The 21,245-nt window shown below is 55.5% G+C and overlaps 8 protein-coding genes across 8 annotated transcripts; 5 read left to right on the forward strand and 3 right to left on the reverse strand.

Moving 5' to 3' along the window:
- Positions 1 to 531: 531 nt before the first annotated feature.
- Positions 532 to 2,074, reverse strand: PG997_006374 (uncharacterized protein; the record flags this gene model as incomplete). Its single annotated transcript, XM_066810689.1, has 2 exons — positions 532 to 1,359; positions 1,481 to 2,074. 2 exons carry the CDS (start codon positions 2,072 to 2,074, stop codon positions 532 to 534), a joined length of 1,422 nt encoding a protein of 473 aa, XP_066669612.1.
- A 2,754-nt stretch (positions 2,075 to 4,828) lies between these two features.
- PG997_006375 (WSC domain protein) lies at positions 4,829 to 6,093 on the forward strand (the record flags this gene model as incomplete). The annotated part of the gene is made up of 2 exons (XM_066810690.1): positions 4,829 to 5,271; positions 5,346 to 6,093. The coding sequence occupies 2 exons, from the start codon at positions 4,829 to 4,831 to the stop codon at positions 6,091 to 6,093; spliced, it is 1,191 nt and encodes a 396-aa protein (XP_066669613.1).
- Positions 6,094 to 6,314: 221 nt separating this feature from the next.
- On the reverse strand, positions 6,315 to 7,229 carry PG997_006376 (uncharacterized protein; the record flags this gene model as incomplete). The annotated part of the gene is made up of 2 exons (XM_066810691.1): positions 6,315 to 6,384; positions 6,484 to 7,229. The coding sequence occupies 2 exons, from the start codon at positions 7,227 to 7,229 to the stop codon at positions 6,315 to 6,317; spliced, it is 816 nt and encodes a 271-aa protein (XP_066669614.1).
- A 649-nt stretch (positions 7,230 to 7,878) lies between these two features.
- On the forward strand, positions 7,879 to 9,758 carry PG997_006377 (galactose oxidase precursor protein; the record flags this gene model as incomplete). The annotated part of the gene is made up of 3 exons (XM_066810692.1): positions 7,879 to 8,342; positions 8,423 to 8,624; positions 8,691 to 9,758. 3 exons carry the CDS (start codon positions 7,879 to 7,881, stop codon positions 9,756 to 9,758), a joined length of 1,734 nt encoding a protein of 577 aa, XP_066669615.1.
- A 625-nt stretch (positions 9,759 to 10,383) lies between these two features.
- Positions 10,384 to 12,288, forward strand: PG997_006378 (uncharacterized protein; the record flags this gene model as incomplete). The annotated part of the gene is made up of 1 exon (XM_066810693.1): positions 10,384 to 12,288. The coding sequence occupies one exon, from the start codon at positions 10,384 to 10,386 to the stop codon at positions 12,286 to 12,288; it is 1,905 nt and encodes a 634-aa protein (XP_066669616.1).
- A 274-nt stretch (positions 12,289 to 12,562) lies between these two features.
- Positions 12,563 to 13,740, reverse strand: PG997_006379 (uncharacterized protein; the record flags this gene model as incomplete). Its single annotated transcript, XM_066810694.1, has 4 exons — positions 12,563 to 12,628; positions 12,664 to 12,783; positions 12,869 to 13,252; positions 13,372 to 13,740. The coding sequence occupies 4 exons, from the start codon at positions 13,738 to 13,740 to the stop codon at positions 12,563 to 12,565; spliced, it is 939 nt and encodes a 312-aa protein (XP_066669617.1).
- A 1,021-nt stretch (positions 13,741 to 14,761) lies between these two features.
- On the forward strand, positions 14,762 to 16,035 carry PG997_006380 (nucleotide-binding domain-containing protein; the record flags this gene model as incomplete). Its single annotated transcript, XM_066810695.1, has 3 exons — positions 14,762 to 14,969; positions 15,034 to 15,296; positions 15,343 to 16,035. The coding sequence occupies 3 exons, from the start codon at positions 14,762 to 14,764 to the stop codon at positions 16,033 to 16,035; spliced, it is 1,164 nt and encodes a 387-aa protein (XP_066669618.1).
- Positions 16,036 to 17,642: 1,607 nt separating this feature from the next.
- Positions 17,643 to 19,610, forward strand: PG997_006381 (uncharacterized protein; the record flags this gene model as incomplete). Its single annotated transcript, XM_066810696.1, has 2 exons — positions 17,643 to 18,012; positions 18,076 to 19,610. The coding sequence occupies 2 exons, from the start codon at positions 17,643 to 17,645 to the stop codon at positions 19,608 to 19,610; spliced, it is 1,905 nt and encodes a 634-aa protein (XP_066669619.1).
- Between the last annotated feature and the right edge of the window lie 1,635 nt (positions 19,611 to 21,245).

Raw genomic sequence — 21,245 nt, forward strand, 5'->3', positions numbered from 1 at the left:
CACTAGCAAGCTAGAGTCGGATACAAGAACTCTGACAACGAAACCGAGCTGATACACACATGCAAGAGGCCCTCTTGACCCGGGGTGAGGCGGGAAAATGCGCCAAACCCTATGCCAAAGTGCCGACTCGGGGGTTTTGCAGTTTGATGTTTTATTTGACAAAGAGAAGGCCGCTGCGCAGTCGACCAGAGCTGCCAGAAAGACAATATGCTTGAGTGGGAGGGTACGTTTTGGTTATATTTCCGCTCTACTTTGACTATATGCATGGTGTAGAGCAGCGTACGTGCCGTATTATGTATTGAATAAGTTCATACCTTCAACTCCCACCGTGGTATCAAATGGTAAATATTGACCTGAAAACAAGACACCCCACCCATTCACCATTCAGTAAGGTGAGCCGTGTGAGGCTATGATGTAAATGCAAGGTATATCCAGTTGACAGCTCCTTAAACGCCAAGAAAGACGACATTAGTTTCCATCTAAGTCGATCATGCTATTCAAAATCAAGATAATGGTGTCATATTAACCCGATCAGACCATCGGGATAGCCGGGCCATGATCCCATCCTGTGGGACTGAGGCGAATCTCCCGCAGCCAGTTATTGGATTGGTAATAGCATCGAGCCATATCGGTTGAGGACGACAGCCACACGTGGTCGGGGTTGACGTTCGACGAACCGGCCGACTCGGTTACGCCGACCTGTTCCGTCAGGCAGGCGATGTCGCTGCCATCGTCGGCGATATCCAGATACGTAATGTTCCAGCTGTTGGTCTCAACTTGCGACGCAACAAAGAAAGCGTGGGACTGGTCTTGATACAGCACATAAGTGTCCGTCAAGTTGCTCGCCTTTCTGGAGGAAGTCATCACGCTGATGGCAGACCATTCAGGGATGGCAATAGACATATTCGCTTTCAGTGAGTTAGCAGGGAGCATAGAAACGAGGACCCGGAGTTGGTTTGACTCACCAATGGAGTTGTTATTAATGGCTGCATCGGCGAAATCGTCCCCACCGAAGAGGTGCTGCGCCAGGTAGCCAGAGCTGTTTCGGTAGAAAAGACCGGTAGGGTATGGGCTTCGGTACTGGCGGATGGCCGGTATCAGGCCCAGGCTGGAGCCAATTGAACCGTTCACGCCCATGCTCTGGTTGGTGTAGGTGTCGCCATTCCACGTGAACTTCCGAAAGTTCGAATCGGAATCCTGAGTCACGAGGTATGGCCAATACGAAGTCAGGGCCGATGAGAGATCGACCTTGACGGGCTGGTGGCCAATACCATCCTCCCGAGGCGAAGTGTCGTCCTCGGATAGGTACACACCTTCCAAGATAGACGAATCATTCAAATAGTAAAGTTGGAAGTGCGGCTGCAAGAGCTGTCAGCAAAAATACCATCGAGATTGGTCGCGCGACGCATGATCGGCAGGAGTGCGGGCTAATTGACGAAAGAAAACGCAGCCGGGCTGAGAGTTGGGGTTGCACACTCACATATGACAAGTCAATAGCTGCCGTGAGGGGCGTGTTGTTCCTGGCTGAAATGCTGTCAAAAGTCACGGGGGGCTGCCAAGTGGCCTCGGTATTCTCGTATGCAGACATGCGGATCTTGCCATCGCCGCCCTGGTAGAACAGGCGGATGTTGAAACCATCGCCGGGAATGCGCCGACCCGTGACGGCCAGGCGCGATCCCTTGAGCAGCAGGCGCGCAGTGTCGTTTCCGGCGTTGCCCTGGTTCGCGCCGTCTCTGCGGGCCTTGACGCCCAGGACGGCGCCGACAACAATACCAGCGGCGACGATCAGCCCCACAATGCTGATGATGAGGATGTTGCCCCTGCGACTGGTCCGGGACTTTGACAAAAGAGGATTGCCCGTCTTCTCCTTTTCACTGTCGCCATCCAGCTTGCCGAGGGCGTAAAGATCATCGGGCTGAGATTGCTGCGGAACCAGCTGGGGTTGGGTTGTGGCTGCATCATCGTGGCCCCTGAGGTGGCCGTGGTCCTGGTTGTTTTCTTCCGAGCTATGGGACATGACTTCCGATAGGTGCTTCTGTTTGTCAACAGGGCTGGTGGTGCGGTCGGAAGCCATAATTGCTGCAGTGGCACTCCCTCATGAGACCCATTCACCAAGTCGCAAAACCCCGCCGGCGTTGTCTGCAGCGAGTGGTGGGCGCGGGGATGGTGATCAGATTAAGTAGATGAGGCAGTTTCTGCTCATGGGCTCATGGGCGCTCGGGATATCAGCTCTCGGTATTGGGGGTTTTGGGACATTGGATGAGATCAGCAGAGCAGATAGCCGGGCATTTGAAGGGCAGGAACAGTTGGCCCAATTGAAGGTTTTGACGGGGCGGCACGGACCAGGTTCAGGCGAGCATGTGTGGGATTTCTGAGAAGTGGAAGGTTCAATGTTAGAGAAAGTGGAGGGGCAACTGCCCAGGAAAAGACGGACAAGACGGCGCAAGACGGCTAGTCGGCACAACCGCCTCCAAGCAAAAACAGCGGCCAAGGGAGGGGGACGGTGGTTATGCGGCGCGCCTAGGTCCAGTAGGCAGGCAGTAGCTGATGATGAAAAATTAGGTGTTGCGGGCAAGGCAAAAAGCGAGAAGCACCACTACTGTAGCTAGTGCAGTGATACCGCCAGCAGGTGCAGGTCAGGCATGCAGGAAGTCTAGAAGGGGAGAAAATCCCAATTGTCGCCGGCCCAGATACGATACATACTGGAGCTATGGGCTGGCTATGGGCTGGCTATGGGGGAGACGCACTAGAGGCTACCGACGGGAAAAAGGGACCCTTTTCCCAATTTTGCGGACAGGACTCAACCCAATCAATCAATCAGCCAATCCCACTCCCTCCTATTTTTCCCTCTGCGTACTGTGCTGTGCGGTGAGTCTCATCAGTGAGCAAAGCAAAGCAAGGCAAAGATATGCATGCAGATAGAGATGTTCCAATCTAATCGCCGATCTTCCGTCTGTCTTGCTTCTGCTATCTACAATCTACAGGTACGCTGCATGACGAACATGTGCAAAAAAGAAGAAACCAGCCTGGCGTGAGGTGAGGTGAGGCGAGGTTGTTGGCATCCATGCCATGGATGATTATCGCCGAAAAGCCATGATTCAATTGGACGTGACCCAAATGCCAAATGCGACTCGACTCGACGCGGTGCATGCCCTGCTGCGTTTGTTTAGCTCTTGTCGGGAAATGCAGGTGACACAAAACGGCAGGTATACATTTCATATATGCTCAATTGACGCGTCATACCTTAGGTAATTATCACTTATCAGCGGTGATATTAAGTGGTAGCAGCGTGCCGGTTAGCCATGCCCGACTTCTGGGAAAAAGCATTGACTGGAGGCACTGGAGGCCCTGAAGGCACTGGAGACGTGCTGGAGATGCCCCCGACCGAGCACGACGTCCACCCATTTCGTGTGAGCTGCGGCGCCAGTTTGCCGTGCAGTTTGCTGCCAAGCCCTGACGATCTTGCCCCCTTGCGGCCTAGCGCGTGTGAGAGCCGGGAGTCGGCAAGCGACAAGTACTAGCATCAAGGCACGTACAAGTAGATGTTCCCGATCCCACTGTTAGCCAGAGGCGCCACCCCAAAAAAGTCCCATATTGCCATCTGCCACTGGTGACTGGGATGCATCTGATGTGCCGAACATCCTTTCCAAGCCTCGGATTCCCGCGACATGTTCTTGGTTTGCCCCTCCGATTGGGCTTCAATTGACCTGTTTTGGCTGTTCTTCCGTCGTGCTCCGCAGCCGACGAACCAACCTTCTGGGCCATTTGCGCCTCTCCTGCTTCTGTCTCCTGCAAGGGCCGAAAGGCACGGCGACGGTCACGGTCGTTCTCGAGTCGTGCTGGCGCACCCTTCCGCCTGGCTACATGTATGTTAGGTAGTTCAGCGCAGTGCCATGCATTTATTAGTCCAGCGTCCAATCCCCCCCCGTTGACCCCCCCACCTAAATGCCTACAAACGGACAAGCGACGGCTTATCCATACATGGCCACGTTTCAGCAAATCAAGACATATGCCTTTGCTGACCACCCCAGGGTAGCAAGGGTACCCGAGATCATATCACATATTGAGACATGCACCATCCATCCACTTTCTTTGCCCTGTTTCCCGGTGCGGCAGGGGCCCGCCACCTTCCCGCCCGCACCCTTATGATCCGAACTCCGTGCCAAGAGCTGACAATTTTCACCTGACAGTCTCCAGTCTCCAAATATCTATCCAGCCATCCATACCAGTGCGCTGCTCATGAAAGGCCAACAAATAGATAGTAGTATCGTCATATACCTACCCTATACTATGTAACCACGACCTCATGCTTCTGTATTCTGCGATGTCATCGACATCGTCCCTCATTGATTACGTGAACATAGGCTGCCAACGGCGCTGTTGTTTGCTCATCACATCACCCTGCCGGTGGCGCGGTACTCCCCGTGCAGCTGAGATTGCAGGATCCTGGAGCGCCTGACAGCGCCAACCCCTTGCCCGACCGTTTTCTATTCGCAGTGCCAGAGCCGAATGCTTTGGGAACTGACAGGAGTGCGGATGCACCAACAACGATGGCGTTGAATCAGGGCTCGCTGGTAATTTATGTGAAGGGGCAGAAAGGGGGTGACAAAACTACTATTCGTCCAATCCTGTTGATCCAATCGGCTCCCTGCGTCCACATACTATAGATTGCATAGTAGCCACCATACTTCGCTTCGAGTGATACCATACTCAACTGTCAAGGGAGTGTCAAGTATACCTAGGCAGGTAGCAAACAACGCCGACGTGCTCGAGGCATATAAAGCCTCGGGAAAAGTAGTGATCGTCCAGAGGAGTAGATCAGTTCCAGATGCATCGACTAGATGACCCTGCAAGCAATACTCTTTTGATATATCCGTGTCCCCTAGTAACACCGCACGTCGTTGTTGTGCAATATGATGCAGATCTTGACCCTCTGTCTGGCCACTTGCGCCGCAGCTGCGCCCTTGCCGGGAGAGCCACTAGAGCCTTCAGCGTCCTGCGGTTCAACAATGTAGCCGACAAGTTCTCAACCGAGGGCCGCATGGATCCCATCATCAGCCCCGGCACCGCTTCGGCCCACTCGCACGGGGTCATGGGCGGCAGCAACTTCGGCTTGACCGTCCGGGGCGACCAGTTGCTCAAGTCCAAGTGCACCAACTCCATGATCAAGAACGACAAGAGCAACTACTGGGTGCCGGGCATCTGGTATCAGTCGCCGCACAACGGCACTTTCAAGAAGGTGCCCCTATTCTACATGCAGGTGTATTATTTGTGAGTTCACTCGTTGTACCCTCTCACCTGACTTGGCAATATGTCTGGGATGTTCTGACACCCCTTTCCCCTAGCTTTGATGTGACCAACGACAAGATTGAGCCTTTCCCACCCGGACTCAAGATCGTCAGCGGCGAAGCCGGAAGCGCACTCCACCCGCAACAGGCGGCCTGCAGCTCGATCCATCCATGGGGTCCATCCAGCCGGTCCAGTTCACGTGTCCCGCGCAGGGCGATCCGGACCGGTACCCCAAGGGCTCCGACGGCACACGCGGAGGCCTGGCGGACCCAGGGAACCGCGGCGCCGGCGCGGGCTTCCCCCGTGATCAACTGCGACGGGTACGCGTCGCCGCTCCGGCAGGACATCCACCTGCCGTCGTGCTACAACCCGGCCGCGGGCCTCGACGATCACCACAACAACATGGCCTTCCCCTCGGACAACCGCGGCAAGCTGGACTGCCCCTCGGGCTGGGTCCACGTCCCCCACATGTTCTTCGAGGTCTACTACGACACGCCGCGCTTCGCGGCGGACTGGAGGCCCGACGGCAGGAGCCAGCCGTTTGTGCTGTCGGACGGCGATCGTACTGGCTACAGCCTGCACGCCGACTTCGTCAGCGGCTGGGACCAGGACACGCTGCGGGCCATCATTGACAAGTGCGACACCGGGTCCGGGGGTATGGATACCTGTCCTACGATCATTGGGGGTGTCAACAAGGACGACAAGTGCGTTATCGACTCCGTCGTGCCTGATCCTAAGGATGAGTGGGTAACCGCACTACCTGGGGACAACCCCCTACAGGGTTGGGGTGTAGGGGGCTACTGAGCCAGAAGGGGGTTGCGGAAATGGTCTCTTTCTTTGTATTCTTCTGCGCGGGTGTGTCTCATATTTTCGATATAAGATTGCCTTTTATAAAGCTCTTTCAGTATATTATTGTTATTATTACTATGATTATGTAGTAATTATGAGCTTTAATGTAATACCCAAACGTTGTCTTTCCACACCGGGCCAAGCAAAAGAGATCACTTTAGCTGATCTTGAACTAACTAGTATATATAGGCGGAGCAATCCGTCAAGTTCTTCACATTGTTCCCCAAGACCATCATCTTGGACATTCTGCAAAGCGAGCAGAGCCATCAGCATCGGATATCACTGATCCAGTGCCACACCGAGGGCCAGGTAGGGGGTTGGGAAGGGGGAGAAGGGCAAACTCACGCAACTACGAACGCGCCCTGCCAGGCCCCCTGGCTCGCCGCGAACCGGGACCAGTACCGCCGTGTGTCGTTGCCGGCCGCCAGCGCCATGTCGCTGCCCAGGCTGGACGGCGCGCGCTCGTCGCGCGTCTCGGCGTAGAAGACGGTGCTGTCGAGCCGCTCGGGCGTGCTGTCGAGCGCCAGCCCCTGCTCCAGCCGCGCCGCGCTGTGCGCCCCCATCAGCGCCACCAGATCCTCGGCGCTGAAGCCCCGCGCCCGGAACAGCCGGAGCTGCGTCGCGTCGTCCGCATCCGCGAGCGGTAGCTGCCCCTCGGCGTTCGGCCCCGTCGCGTCGGCGCGCCCCGCGAGGAACCGCACACGGGGGCCGCGGCAGCTCTGGATTGCTAGGGCTGCGGCCTGGATCATGTCGGCTTTGCCCACTTTGTACTTGGCGGCTTTCTCGCTCAGTGTTTGGCTAATGGGGACCAGCAGCGCATTTTCCTCTCGCTGCATCTCTGCTGAGAGTAGCAGCGAGCCATCGCAGGCCCCGGGGAAACAGTCGTGGAACACGGCACGGGTCGACGATCGCGCTTCGTCGCTGCAGGCTTTGAAGAGGAGTTTCAGGTCCTTGGAGACGGCTCTCCAGGCTGGATTGCAATGGCCCGCTCGCGTTTGCAGAGATTTGTCACCGTCATCCAGCACGGCTGCTGTGGGTACTGACAATGCCATGACCAGGTAAGCTGGTACTTTGGAGAATGGGACCTTCATGTTGACTGGGCGAGGATGTAAATGTCCGGGATGATCAGCCTAACGTTTCAATGACGATTGAATGCTATCATCAGGGAATGGCATGTAGCCTGAAATTGTTAATCGTATGTGAAGGCAGTGTTATCTACTTGTATAGCCACCCTCGGAAACATGTCATGCTAGAAATGCATTGGCCCTCGTTGGAAAAGGGGCTCTTGTTTATAAGCTTTGGTGGCTTGTGGCGACCCAGCGGACTTATCTTATTTCCCCCTGTGCGTAACGGCTCAATCCGCCAAGTTGCTGTTCCCCCGTGCTCACCAGCACTAAACTGCGCACTGCAAACTCAAGAACCTTCCAGCCCTCGAGAGGCGTTTCTGCCTCAGCAATGCCTGCTAAATGTTCATCTTCATTTGCTTACAGTGGTTCCCCTGAATATGTCTTGGCAGCTCAGGCGGGCCAGGATAACCTTCCCAGGGAGACCGCGGTGGCATAGGAACCAGGGGCGGTGCAGCTTCCCCCTATCTCTTTTGTGCTATGGCCTGCACGTGAAGGAGTTGAAGAATAATAGCAGTCGCAGTACTATAAACCAGCTCAATGTCCCTGGCCAGATGTATTGCTGTATTGGATCATCTTCACTCACACCAGATCAAGAGCACACACAGCAGACAGCATGAAATACTTTGGATTTCCAGCCGTACTGGCTCTGGCCTTAGTCCCAACGGCTTCGGCACAGACGTCTTCGGGGTGCTACCTTAACCCCAACGGCTACCAGAGTGGTTTCAGAGAGTCGTTCGCCGTTCTGAACTCCAACAAGCTGACGAGAGACAGCTGCCGGCAGTACTGTTCTCGCTTTGGCACCAACTACTGTGCAGTGCAGAATGGCCAGTACTGTAGCTGTGGCGACACAATCCTCCCCGGTGCCAACAAGCAAGCGAACGAGCAGCTTTGCAACAAGCCTTGCGCTGGTGGCGGCAGCGGCAGCTGCGGAGCGACTCGATATCTCAGCGTCTTCGAGAGCCTCAATAACCGATCCATCGGGCAATGGAGTCGTCTTATCAAGTTTCCTATGGTACCAGTCGCCGTGGCTGTTTTGCCCAAGTCTGGCAAGCTGTTGGCGTGGTCTTCGGGCTTCCCGTGAGTATAGACAGCCTATATTCCCCTGTTCCTTGGTTTACTCGACGGGCGTTGACTCAAGAATCTTGCAATGGCGACAGGAACCGCTGGACGAATGCCGGAAACAAGATGACGTATACTGCAGTGTATAATCCTGCAGACGGCAATGTGAGCAGCTACCTTGTGCAGAACACTCAACATGACATGTTCTGCCCCGGCATCAGCATCGACGCCGAGGGCCGCATCATCGTAACGGGAGGCTCCTCGGCGGCCAAGACCAGCATCTACGACGCCGACAAGAATGTGTGGACGGCGGCCCAGAATATGCAAATTTTTTGAGGGTATCAGGCCAGCACCCTCACGTCCCAGGGCCGGCTTTTCACCATCGGAGGCACTTTCTCCGGGTTCGGCACGCGCAACGGCGAGCTCTACGACGGCAGCACCGACACTTGGACGAAGCTGCCCGGCTGCCCCCTGCAGCCGATGGTGATGCGGCAAGGCCTGTATCCGGATGCCCACGGCTGGCTGTTGGGTTGGAAAGACGGCTTCGTCCTGCAAGCCGGGCCCTCGCGCAACATGAACTGGTACGACACCAAGGACACCGGCGCGGTGCAGTCGGCCGGCACACGCGCGCAGGACGGCGACGCCATGTGCGGCGTCTTCGTCATGTACGACGCGGTGGCGGGCAAGGTCTTCACGTACGGCGGGGGCCAGGCGTACACGGGGTTCGCGGCCACGACGTCAGCGCACATCCTGACGCTGGGGGAGCCGGGCCAGGCGGTGGCGGCGGAGAAGGTAGGCAACGGGGCGTACGGGCGGGGCTTCGGCAATGGCGTGGTGCTGCCGGACGGGACCGTGTTCGTGGTGGGCGGGCAGGGCGGCGGGCCGATGGCGCTCTTCACCGACGCCTCGGCGACGCTGGTGCCGGAGCTGTTCGACCCGGTGCGTCGGACCTTCACGCCCCTGCGCGCCCACGCCACGCCCCGCAACTACCACTCGACGGTCGTGCTCATGCCCGACGCCACCGTCTTCTCGGGCGGCGGCGGCCTGTGCGGCGAGGGCTGCGCCGCCAACCACTTCGACGGCCAGTTCTTCTCGCCCCCGTACCTGTTCCTCGCCGACGGGCGCACGCCCGCGCCCCGGCCCGAGATCGCCCTGCTGTCGGCGGATACGGTGCGCGCCGGCGAGACCTACACCATCACTATGGCGGAGCGCGGCACGTACACCTTCAGCATGATCCGCACGGGTACCTCGACTCATGCCGTCAATACCGACCAGAGACGCATTCCCCTTGTGGCGCAGGAGGGTGACGGTATCAACTATCAGGTCACCGTACCTAATGACTATGGTGTGGCACTTCCGGGCTACTACATGGTCTTCGCCATCAGCGAAACGGGTGTGCCCTGTACCGCTAAATTTATTAAGGTCGCTTTATAGCCTGAGTTGGGGGGTATTAGGGTATAATACCTTCTTTTTGAGTCGATATGTGCTGGGTTTGCTCGATTTTGAGTCACTTGATTTTGAGTCACTTGATTTTGAGTCACTTGCTTCTGCTGGCCTGCGCTGATATGAGTCGAAGAGCAAAAGAACATAAGAAAAGGGGGGGGTTAATGCTAAGACCGGCGATTTTTACCCGGCTTTTATATAGCCTGAATACTTCACCTAAACTTTGATTAAAGTTAAAAGACGGGGGTTATTATTCTAATATAATAAGTAGTATTATATTAAAACAGCGTATAATCTCAGGGAGAACACACATTATCTCCCGACACATCACCGTCGGTAGCCATGATATGATGCTAGATGCAAATTATCTTCGTTGGTCCCCTGTTTACTGCGCCCTCCAATATTGCTGTGTCACATAGACGGATGACGTTGCATGGACGAGAAAGGCCCCTGACAGTCTCTGAAGGTTTGTTGGTTCCCGACGCAGGGGCGGAAACATCGGACCCCCTACCATCCACCCCTCATCCTTTGTTTCCGCGAGCAAAAACGACCAACTTTCTCGCTCATCAATCATCGTACACCAAGCAGCCCGTTCTCGCTTTAAAGTTTTGACGAGATGGGAAGAATTCTTCGCTATGCAGCAGCACTCTGGGCATTGGCCTCCAGCATCAGCGCAGCGCCCAAGGATCCCATCGTCACAGTGGACAGCCTAGGAGTGCAATATCGTGGCCTAACCAGAGAGTCGGTCGAAGAGTTCAACAGCATCAAATTCGCCGAGGACACATCCGGCTCCCGGCGATTCGCGCCTCCAGAACCTTACGTGCCTCCCAGAGACGGAGGCGTAGTCGACGCCACTGCTCCCGCCCCGGCGTGTCCTCAGATCCGGGATCCCCTGCCACCTTTCTTCGGGGACACCCCAGACCAAAGCGAGGATTGCCTCTACCTCCGTATCACCCGCCCCGCGGGAACAAAGCCGGACGACAAACTCCCCGTCGTCGTCCATGTCATGGGTGGAGGCGTAATCAAGGGCCATTCGCAAGAAGCTCTGTACGACCCGACGCACCTCGTAACGTCTTCGTCACGGATCGGCCAGCCCGTCATCCACGTAGTACTTAACTACCGGGTCACCATCTTCGGCTTCGCGCGTCTACCGATCCTGAAAGACCAGCAGTCGTTAAACGTGGGCATGCGCGACCAGCGCGCCGGCTTCCAATGGGTCAAGGACCATATCGCGGCGTTCGGCGGCGACCGGGATCGGGTCACCGCGTTCGGCCTCAGCGCGGGCGGCACCTTTACGTCCGTACAGCTGATGGCGTACGGTGGTACGCACGGCGTCCCCTTCGACCGCGCCTGGTGCATGTCCGGCCCGCCCGGCACGGCGTTAAACACGACGTCGGACGCGACGGAGCTACACACGCGCGCCGTCGCGCGCACGTTGGGCTGCGACCCGACTAGTGATGATTCGGAGATCTTGCAGTGCCTCCGCGACGTGCCGATGGACAAACTGACCGAGACGGCCATGGCGTACGCGATGCAAAACCACCCGCCGGCCGGGCTGTTCACCTTCATCCCCTCCGTGGACGACGACTTTCTGCCCGACCGGCCGTCGGCGCTCTACAAGACTGGCCGGTTCGTCAAAGTCCCTATCGCCCTCGGCTGGACGCACGACGACGGCGCCACGAACGCGGGACCGGCCACCGACTTCCAGACCGAGGCCGACATCCAAACGGCGATCCGCCACTTCGCCCACGCGCTGACAGACGACGACTACGCCGCGCTCTTCGCGCTGTACCCGGCGTCGGACTTCGCGGTCGAGGTGCACAGCTACGAGGCGCGCAAAGCCGCGGCCGACCCCGCGGTCGAGGTGCATTACTTCCGCGCGGCGCGCATCCTGCGGGACCTACTTTTCACGTGCTCGTCGCTCGATTTCGCGTCCGAGATGAGCAAGCCCTCGGATCGGCCGTCGTCGTCCCCGGGCGCCCGCCTGTACGACCTGAACCAGAGCACGGTGACGCCGCTGCTCCGGGCCGCTGCGGGCATGCCTTGGCTGGGCGTGGTGCACGGCAGCGATATCGATTACCTGTATAACAACATGTTCCCGCGGGAGACGTTGGCGGACGCGGACCTCGCGCTATCGGACCAGCTGCTCGCCGCGTTCGTCAACTTTGCATACACGGCCGACCCGAACGGAGCGGGTGCTGCTGTTCCGTCTTGGCCGGAGGCGTTCCCGTCAGTAACTAATGGAGGAGGATCTTCTCAGTCAAGACCCGCAGTCGACGTACAGCTCATTGGCGGTCCGTGGGGTACGGGGAACTGCCACTTGGCGGCAGATACCGGTGTTGCCGGGGAAGGGTCCTTCGCCGCTGAGCAGATGGACATGCAGCATCCCATGGTCGATAGCACCAAGTACGGAGAAATGGGCGGCGAACGTCTTCAGCAGGGCCAACGGGAACTCGAGCGGGACAGGCTGTTAGAGCGATGTGGATTCATCAACACACTGGCCGAGAAGCTTGGCCACTAGATAGTGCGGGATTCCAATGGGAGAGTATTAATATCGGTGTTTAGCACAAATTTCAACGGGGGACGGAGGAAGTGTGTATTCTGTAAAAACGCGGAGGGTGAGGGTATTCGAAGTAGACAGGCTATCCCCGGATGGCATGAAGAAAACGGACTTGATATGAAATCGCAGATTTGGCCGCGAAATGGAGTCCGGAACTATCTAAGCATCAACCGGCCACCCTCTGACTGCATGTTCCTAACCATATAACCCCAAGCAGCTTGGTCCCAATGTTCCACTAATGCGGCAGAACGCACTTGATTTCCTTCTTGCTGGGATTCTCGATCTGCTCAATACCCTTCGCCTTGATTCTGACGTCCGGAGCAGGGTACGGGGAACCTTCTTGTCGTCAACGGGGACGACCCCGTGATTCGCCCAACGCTTCGTGCACTTGGGCTTGGACCGAGGCTTGATGATGTCGCCGAGCACGTTCTTGTAAGTCGAGACGACATGGGAAACCTGCCGGTTGTGTCACATCAGTAGGGTACTCGGGGAAATAAAACATCAGGCTGGTACAATTAGAGCAATTACGAAAACCACTTACTGATTTAGCATCCGTCGTGATATCTGCAAGGCCACCAGGAACAACCAGGTCATATAGCGCAGCACCACCGGCCTCGGCAAAGTTCTCCTGCCACTTGGTAAGAGCGTATGTGCTCACGGCAGCACCATCCAGGCTGTAGTTGCCCTTCCACCAGCTGCCCGTGCTGAAGTCGCTGCCGTTGGTGTATTGCTTTAGAGCGTGGAAGTCCAAGATGTGCGAGATTTCGTGGGCTAGGAGCTCTTCCTGGAAGAAGCCGTATCGGATACCAATGACTGGAATATCCGTCTCGGAGTATGTCACTCCAGCAGCTCCGGGGCCTAGGCTGGGAAGCGTGACGATGGTGCTGACATATTCTCGCATGCCGAGGGGAATCTTACCGAAGGTCTACAGACAAGCGAGTATGGTTAGTCGTATTCTTGGCAGCCTGGGCAGGCGAGGTGCGGTATGCCCAGGGGCGGTTTGAACAACACTCCCTAGTAATACAAAGGTTTACTTAGCTCCACCATCGAGACGATGCTGCTGCTGTCACTGAAGTGGCGACAGATCGTCCACGGTTCGTCGCAGTCGGTGAACTTGACGCTATAGACCTCCATCTCCCAAGGGTTGAGTTGTCTCTGTTCAGCAGCTTCGCGGCAGGGCTTAGGGATCCACCCAGATTCCCAGCCCTTCCAGTAACCCCAAGTCGGAGGTAGATGGTCATATAGACCAGCTGCCAGGTTAAACCGGAGCTCCGGCGTCACTACCGGTTTCTCATCAGGTTTATCTTCTGCCTTGGGCGGGACATTGGGCGGTACATGGGTCTGGTTGTTGTCACCTAGAGCGGCACCGAGAAAGCCCAGGAGGATGAGGAAGACGGCGAGAAAGGGACCCATTGTGGCTACGTTCCAGGATTTTAACTGGTTGGTGGTAGAAAACGGATCAATGCCAACAAGCAAAAAAGAAGGCAAGGCCGGAGAGTGATTTGTTGCTGTACAGATGTGAAGGGTGCAACTGGAAAAGGTTATGAGGAGGAAAGCAGAGTCGAATGTGAAACGAAAGGGCTTGATGCCGTTGTTTTAACAGTCACACTGACTATATTCACTGTTGCATATCCTCATTCATTAATCATCCATGTGATAATCATTGTGAATATAGGCAAACTACCATTCAATGGGGACCCGAAGCCGTACAGCGATACTTGAATCATCAGTAGTCATCTACTACGCATGACTAAGAAGGCATACTCATCCACATCTGGATATCATTAAGCAAGTAGCTACTATAACATAAAGCACAACTAGCTGGAGAATCACGGCACTGGATAAATGCAATGGACAGAGTATAATATGTTAAGATGCTATATTGCATGTTTCCTAATCCCTGGGCCATTAGACACTAGTACATGCCATTTTTGTTTATTAGACGTTAGCTAACCTCCCTCTCCCTCTCCCTCTCCCCTATTCCATATTCCCTATTCCTTCACACGACTCATCATTTGATTGGCAGTGAAAGTATCACTTCGAGTCGAGGGTAAGCTTCCTACTCACACCATAGAACATCCGGTCTGACGTTGAGGATCGAGAGGGCAGGATTCTACGATAACCTGGATAACAACAGCACAGCGATGTTGCTTACATTCACCGTTTGCTCTCGATACGAGGGGGAAACGGCTATATAGAGGAGTCATTCCCCGGTTCAGGTTCAGGAACAGTGCGTATGCGAGTATGATGCATCACAAATCCCGAGGGCTTAACATTTCTACTGATGCGTTCTTGGTAGCTCAGCATTGTTTTGTATTGGCGATGTCCCCTAACCAATCACCAGGATGCAGTCACGCGAGATTCTTACCTTCTGGAGGGACCCGACACCGTTCCCAGCCCCTCTCCGCACGCCGTAGACTCCTCCCATAGAGTCATGATCGTCGGGGGCGGGGTCACGGGCTTGGTGACGGTTTGGACGCTGGTGGACAAAGGCTGCCACATCACGATCCTGGCCAAGGGGTGGGCCTCGTATGGGTCCCCGCAACGGCTCACATCGCAGATCGCGGGGGCGTTGTGGGAGTTCCCACCCGCCTCTGCGGGCAGCACACAGACGCCATCTCGCTGCGTAACTCCAGGCGCTGGTGCATGGTACGCATGAGTTTCCGACTTTCCTGCAAGAGAGGCACTAAAGCCGGGGGTCGATAGGTTTCGTGCTATATTTGGGACGCCATCGCCTCCGGCTCCCCCGGAAGGATGACCCGTCGTCGACTGAGCGCGCGGGCGTTCGCATGAAGCACGTCAGCTTCTTCTTCCCCGAGCCTGTTGAGGGGAACACAATCAAAACAACCAAAATGCTGGAGATTATGGCGAGAGGCGTCCGTGGCTTAAGACACAGTGCATCCATCATCGAAGAACAGCGTGTGAGTAGCAGCTACGGCGCGGTCGATGCCTACGAGCACCTCGCCCCCGTCATCACACGGACGCTTGCATGCAGGTCCTGATAAGGTTCGTCAGGGTCAAGGGCGCCCAGCTAGTCACGCAGACGCCATCGTCAACGCCACGGGGCTTGCGGGCACCGAACTGGCGGGCGACAACTCGTGCTACCAGATATGGGGCGGCCTAATCCGTGTGATAAACGACGGCTGTGACTTCCCCATGATTGACGCCGCCCTGACCATCTCGGCCAACGCCGCCCACAGCGCCAACGAGATTGCGTTCCTCATGCCGCGGAATGGCGACGTCCTTCTCAGCGGGGGCATCACTAAGTCGCACGAGCCCTACCTCGACCTGACACTGGACTCGCCCATCGTCCGGCGGATGCGTGCCCGTTGCGAGGCCTTCTTCCCAGAACTCAAGAAGGACCGGCTCGATGCGGACTATCCGCTGGCGCAGAGGCTTCGGCCGTTCGGCCAGCGCAACATCCGCGTGGAGCGGGAGCTACGCATACAAGGAGGAGGGGCGGACGACGATGTTGATACTGACCCCTCGGCCTTCACCAAGGCGGGCCGTATCGTCCACAACTACGGTCACAGCGCCGCCGGATGGTCCGTGTCTTTTCGATGCGCCGGGGACGTGGCCGTCCTGGTGGAGGAGGCGTTGCTAGACCTGCCTTTGCGTCCCATGATGCTGGAAACTGAGTTCTTAGAATCGCTCCCCAAGACCCCGGAAGCTATCAAAGTGGGCCTAGGTGACCGGGCACGATTGTAAGGGGTGCAAGCTACTTGCTAGCTTAATCATATGGCCTTATCGGAGTGCTCGAAATATTGTATATGGCGGCCATGGGAAGGCAGCTAGCTCCTTATTGAAACTCGAGAGCCGGCCGATTCGTGGCTGAGCAGCTGAAGTTCATGGCCAAATGGGCAATCTCGATATCTCAATAATCTGATTGGCAGTGGGGCGTGATTCGGTTAGCGGCATGCATCCAATCTCTCGAGTAGTACCTATTAGTCTGACTGACTCCTTGCGATTTTCGTTTCTGGTCGTGCCAGCACTGCCAGGCCGGCCATTCTAGACTTGGGCCGAAGATGATGAGAATGGGACTGATACAGTAATAAATTCGACGGAAAGACAGAAGACAGGACTGCACACTAAAACCAAGTAATGAACATGTGCAACAGAATAGGTAGCCAAGGAAAGACGAGGTGCCAAGAGGTGTCTACATAGATCCCCTCAATGCTTACCCAGATGCGATCCCAAGCTCATTGGCCCATTCATGCCTTGTTATGGTTCGGCCCGTGGGCCAGACAGATCACGGTTGCCAATGAAAGTGATCGTCGCGGAGGTAACGTACACCACTCCACTCATCCATGCACGGCAGACGGCACAACCAAAACGAGTGCTGATTCATGCGGCAGGGTTGCAGAGAAGGATCAAACGGCTCTCGAGTAAGCAGGTTGGTATCTGGTCTGGAAGGGTCTGCACGTTGTGGGAATGGGAGCTTGGGCGCTCTGATTCGTCCGAGTTGGACAATGTTTCACGGCGAGTGCTTGACTTTTGTTGTGAATTCCAAGCATCCCGGCTAGAGGCTGACAGAGCGAGCGGTGTTTTGTCTGCTCTGCCCACTATCAGCCGGCATTAACCTAGAAAAGTTTCAGTCGTGCGGCTGGCCTCCGCTCGATCATGTCACTGGGCAGGCACTGGGCAGGCACTGAGCAGTGGCCTCTGGCTTGACTGGGAACTTGGAAGGGCCAAAAGTGGAGTACACGACGTCACCGGTCTCAGCAAATTGCGATCGGGCTGATGGCGCTCTGCAATGCGCCAGAAAGTTGCGGCTTTTCCAAGGTCTCTCGACCTCTGCAGCTTCTCGACAGGGTCCTCCATGGGTCCGGACTTCCGCGCTTGACGTGACGAGCGATGGCTAAAAGTCGATGAAACTACCTACCGCCGACCGCCAGCGCAGTGGATGGATGTTTGCTCCCTCTTTACTCGTGTTCTCCTCCGAAATAAAACAACTCCAACAATGCTGTCGCACGTTTCCCATATTACTGTAATCATTTAATAACCGGCTGCCTTGGGTAATAATATACCATGGCCGACGAACGCCTCGAGCCCCCACGACAGCAGAGCAGCTACTTCTCCCCCGTCACTAACACCCCCAATCCTAATTCCGATCCCGAGTCCAATCCCTCACCCACTCCCACCGCCAATACCGACGCCAACCTCAACACCGCCGCCGCACCCCAGCTGCAGAGCCGCGCCACCGTTTCCGTCCCCTTCGGACCCTGGAACCCCGGCAATCTAATATTCGCATTCGCAGAGCTCCCCCTTCCAAAGCCGATGCCAGAAACAAAGCAAACCCCCAAAATGTCCGCTCCATGCTCGACGTCGACGGCGCCAGAGTGCCGCAAGACCAGCAGTCCATCCATCTGAGGAGGTTGTCCGGAGGCTCCCCGACGCCTGCACATGACCGGAATGCGAACCCGCCCCAGCAAGTTCGGTCTATGCTTGATGTCGACGACAACACCGGTCCAGATGGCAACACCCAGGCCACAGATTTCGGCGGTGCTGAGGCAGGCCCTGCCCCTGCCCCTGCCCCTGCCCCTGCCCAAGCGCCAGAGCGACGAGGCCTTTTCCACAGATTCAGTCGTGCCACGATGCGGCCGGAACCTGCCAACAACCCGAGGAGGCAACCATCGCAAGAGGATGAATATGATTCCAACATTGTTGACATGCTAGATGTTGTTGGTACGTACAACCTTTGCACCGGTTAACCCCCTTCATTACCGTTCATTGCTAATGCGGCTTTAGATCCCGAGGTTTCGACGCTGTCTTCGATTACCAACGTCCAGAACTCTCTCTTCGTGCCTTCGCTTGGAAGATGGGTCAACAGACGACCGACTTACAATCTCACACGCGTATCGGATATGTCTGGTGCCTTTCCGTCTCAGGATGGCGGAGTTGGTGCCGATCAGTCTGCTCGTTACACCCCGGAGCCTCGGCAGCAGGGTGTTCCACAACAGGGCACTGATAGGCCACTCAAGGATGTGGAGGAGGAGGACGAAGAGCCCGCTGGGAGACCGTCCGTCGAACGGATACCAAGTTATATGACCGAACGCTTCTACGCTGTGCGTCCTAGCGATACGTCGCTTGCCCACTGGAGCGATGAAGATCTGGAGGAGCTCAACGACCACGTGCGGCACATGCTTCACTCGAAGCGTTCCGCCTTCAAGCGTAGCATGAAGGCTTTCGGTCAGTATGTTCGAAGGCCCCTTGGGTTCCTCGTTACCCTCTACGCTTTCCTCATCACCGTCTTTGGCCTGGCATGGGTTCTCTTCCTTATCGGATGGATCTATCTAGGCGACGAAGAAAGGAGAGATTACATCATCGACGTCATTGACAACGTCCTTGTTGCTCTGTTTGCCGTCGTAGGTGATGGTATGATTCCCTGGCGACTGGTTGATACATATCACATGTGCTTCATTGCCCGGTACCATCATCTTACCTGGAAACTACGCAATAAGATGCACGTCCCGGATCTCAAGGACCACAACGACCTTCCGTCCGAGCCCGTGATTTCAAGACGCGCTGAACAGGAGGACATTGAGGCCCAACGTCAAATACATACGAAAAAGGGGGAAGAGCACTCCGTACTTACCCCACACCAGCAAGCCAAGCTCGAACACCACCAAGCCTGTTTCTCCAAGTCTCACACATTCTATAAGCCTCACGAGACGGAAACGCACTATGCCTTCCCATTGCGCCTTCTTGTCGCCATTGTGGTGTTGCTCGACTGTCATTCTTGCTTTCAGTTGGCTCTGGGTCTCACGACGTGGATCATCGACTATCACGTCCGTCCAGCAGCGGCTACGGCCACGATCCTCTGTTGCTCTATTGCTGTCAACATCTCCGCGGGTGTCCTCATTTCCGTGGGTGACCGTCGTACTCGCAAGAAGGATGTCGTGGAGCGCATGTTCAGACAAGAACTCACGCAGGAGGCCATACGGCGGATAGAGGAGCGCAAAGAGAAGGAGGCGGAGGAACGGAACAGACTTGAGAACATTGAGGAAGAGTCGCCCGGCAAGCCAAGGGGCGCTTCGTTCGACCTCGGGGACCGCCTGAAACAGAACTTCATCAAGCCCAAGAACAACGACGACGGCCGCGCGAGGTCCTTGAAGAGTCTGGACCTTGCCCGAAAGCAGAGGAAGAGCAACGAGATTGCCCGGAAGCCTGTCAACCGGGTCGGCATGTTCGACACGTCTGTTTCCGGCAGCTTGACCGAGGAGGGAGACGATATCTTGGGTAACCCGAAGCCTGCCCATGGCGCATCTCCTCCAAAGGAGTAGACGCGCGAAACTAGTAAGAGCGGTTTCGGATCTTCACTTCTTCAATAAATGGAAACGGAAAATTTATGAGCGGATTGGGGTTATATGTACACGACAAGAATGGGTACGAAATTGAGGCCAATGTTAATTGGTATAGTGCTAATGTAAAAGCGAATATGCGTGATATCCCATTATAGATAGGAGCGAGTTATATGATTACATGATTCATCTCGACCAATGAACCTCCCTCAGTGCAACTGATTTTCGCCATTGACGTGAACTGTGGTATCCGGAGAAGAGTCGCGAGGGAAGCTTCAAGACCCGACACTGACTTGGTCGTACCCTATTCTTATACGATTTCCATATATCAGTCATGTTATCACATCATTCCTGTCTTATTCAACTATGCCGAGATATCTACTGTTTGTCTCTACTGTTTAATACCGTGGCAGTGTCTACCTAGAAGGAGGCAACTCACAGATAGGGTGTTCAGCATCTCGCTATACCGGCGGTATCAAGAACTTCCGCCATTCGGGTCTCGAGGGTGGTTCGGGCCCTTGATCTGGTGCCTGGCACATACACCATTGCTGTGAGCGACGGGATCACACTTGCGGGTGCGGTCAAAACTTCTGTCTGACAGTGAAACTGCACTCTGCGCAATATTGAGAGATAGTATTGCACATACACATCTTATCGGTGGGTTTAGTGTTGTTTGACCGTGTTAAACTTGGGCGAGTGTCCGCGACATCAGTTCACTTCCTGGAGCAAGGGGGTTTCAAGGCGTTGTGATTTGGCTGACTTGCGTCCACTGGATGATGCTGTTTTGGGTTACGAAAGGGCTTTGGAAGTATACGCTTAGGATAGAAACTATGAGATTGGTTTGAAGTGTCATGACAGGTATTAAGGGGTTGGATATTGCTGACTGGCAACAGGATCCTGGCAACACAGATCGTCAGTACCGGACGACTTGCTCATTAAGCTACATAATCAACAGACCTCGCTTTCAGCATGAACCAGCTAGCACATATTTTGAAATGATGCTGGGCATGACTTGCGTCTGGAATTCATCACCACATGAGCACCAGGTAGCTGGGCCATGGTCGACCACCGGGCCATTGCCGCCATATTCACATAATACCAAGGACGCTGCTTAACACCCCTTTATGCGTCAAATATACTAACAGGACTATCTTACTACCTTTATTCTTGAAGCCAATTATGTAAGAACAACATTAGGCTTTGACATGGTGCGCAGCTTTGGTCGATGATGATCTCAAGAGCCGCATCATAAAGCGTACATCGTACGCCGCCCCTTACTCAGAAGGGGGCAAGGGAATGAACGACATGAGCTTGAATGCATCCATACTCGCAATGTAGGCATAAATCAAACCAAAGCGGGTTCCTGAAAGCATATCACGACATACAATCCGCGCGTGTAGTAGAAGCCCCTTGACGCGATCAAAGAGGCCGATCCAGGGGTAAGGCCTGCAGCCCACATCGATCATGTAACTAACCCAGAAACTCAATCGTACTTAGTATGCAAGCAATCGTCGACCCTTGTGACTGCGAAATGTCCTCCCCGCCGAGAATCATGCATATCAGAACTCAATACATACCACTTCAATTGAGTTTGGCAGCTTGGCTTTGCCCGTGACC

This window comes from Apiospora hydei (assembly GCF_038363865.1).
Source record: "Apiospora hydei strain CBS 114990 chromosome Unknown utg000005l_segment0_segment0, whole genome shotgun sequence".
In the NCBI taxonomy this organism is placed as follows: Eukaryota; Fungi; Ascomycota; class Sordariomycetes; order Amphisphaeriales; family Apiosporaceae; genus Apiospora; species Apiospora hydei.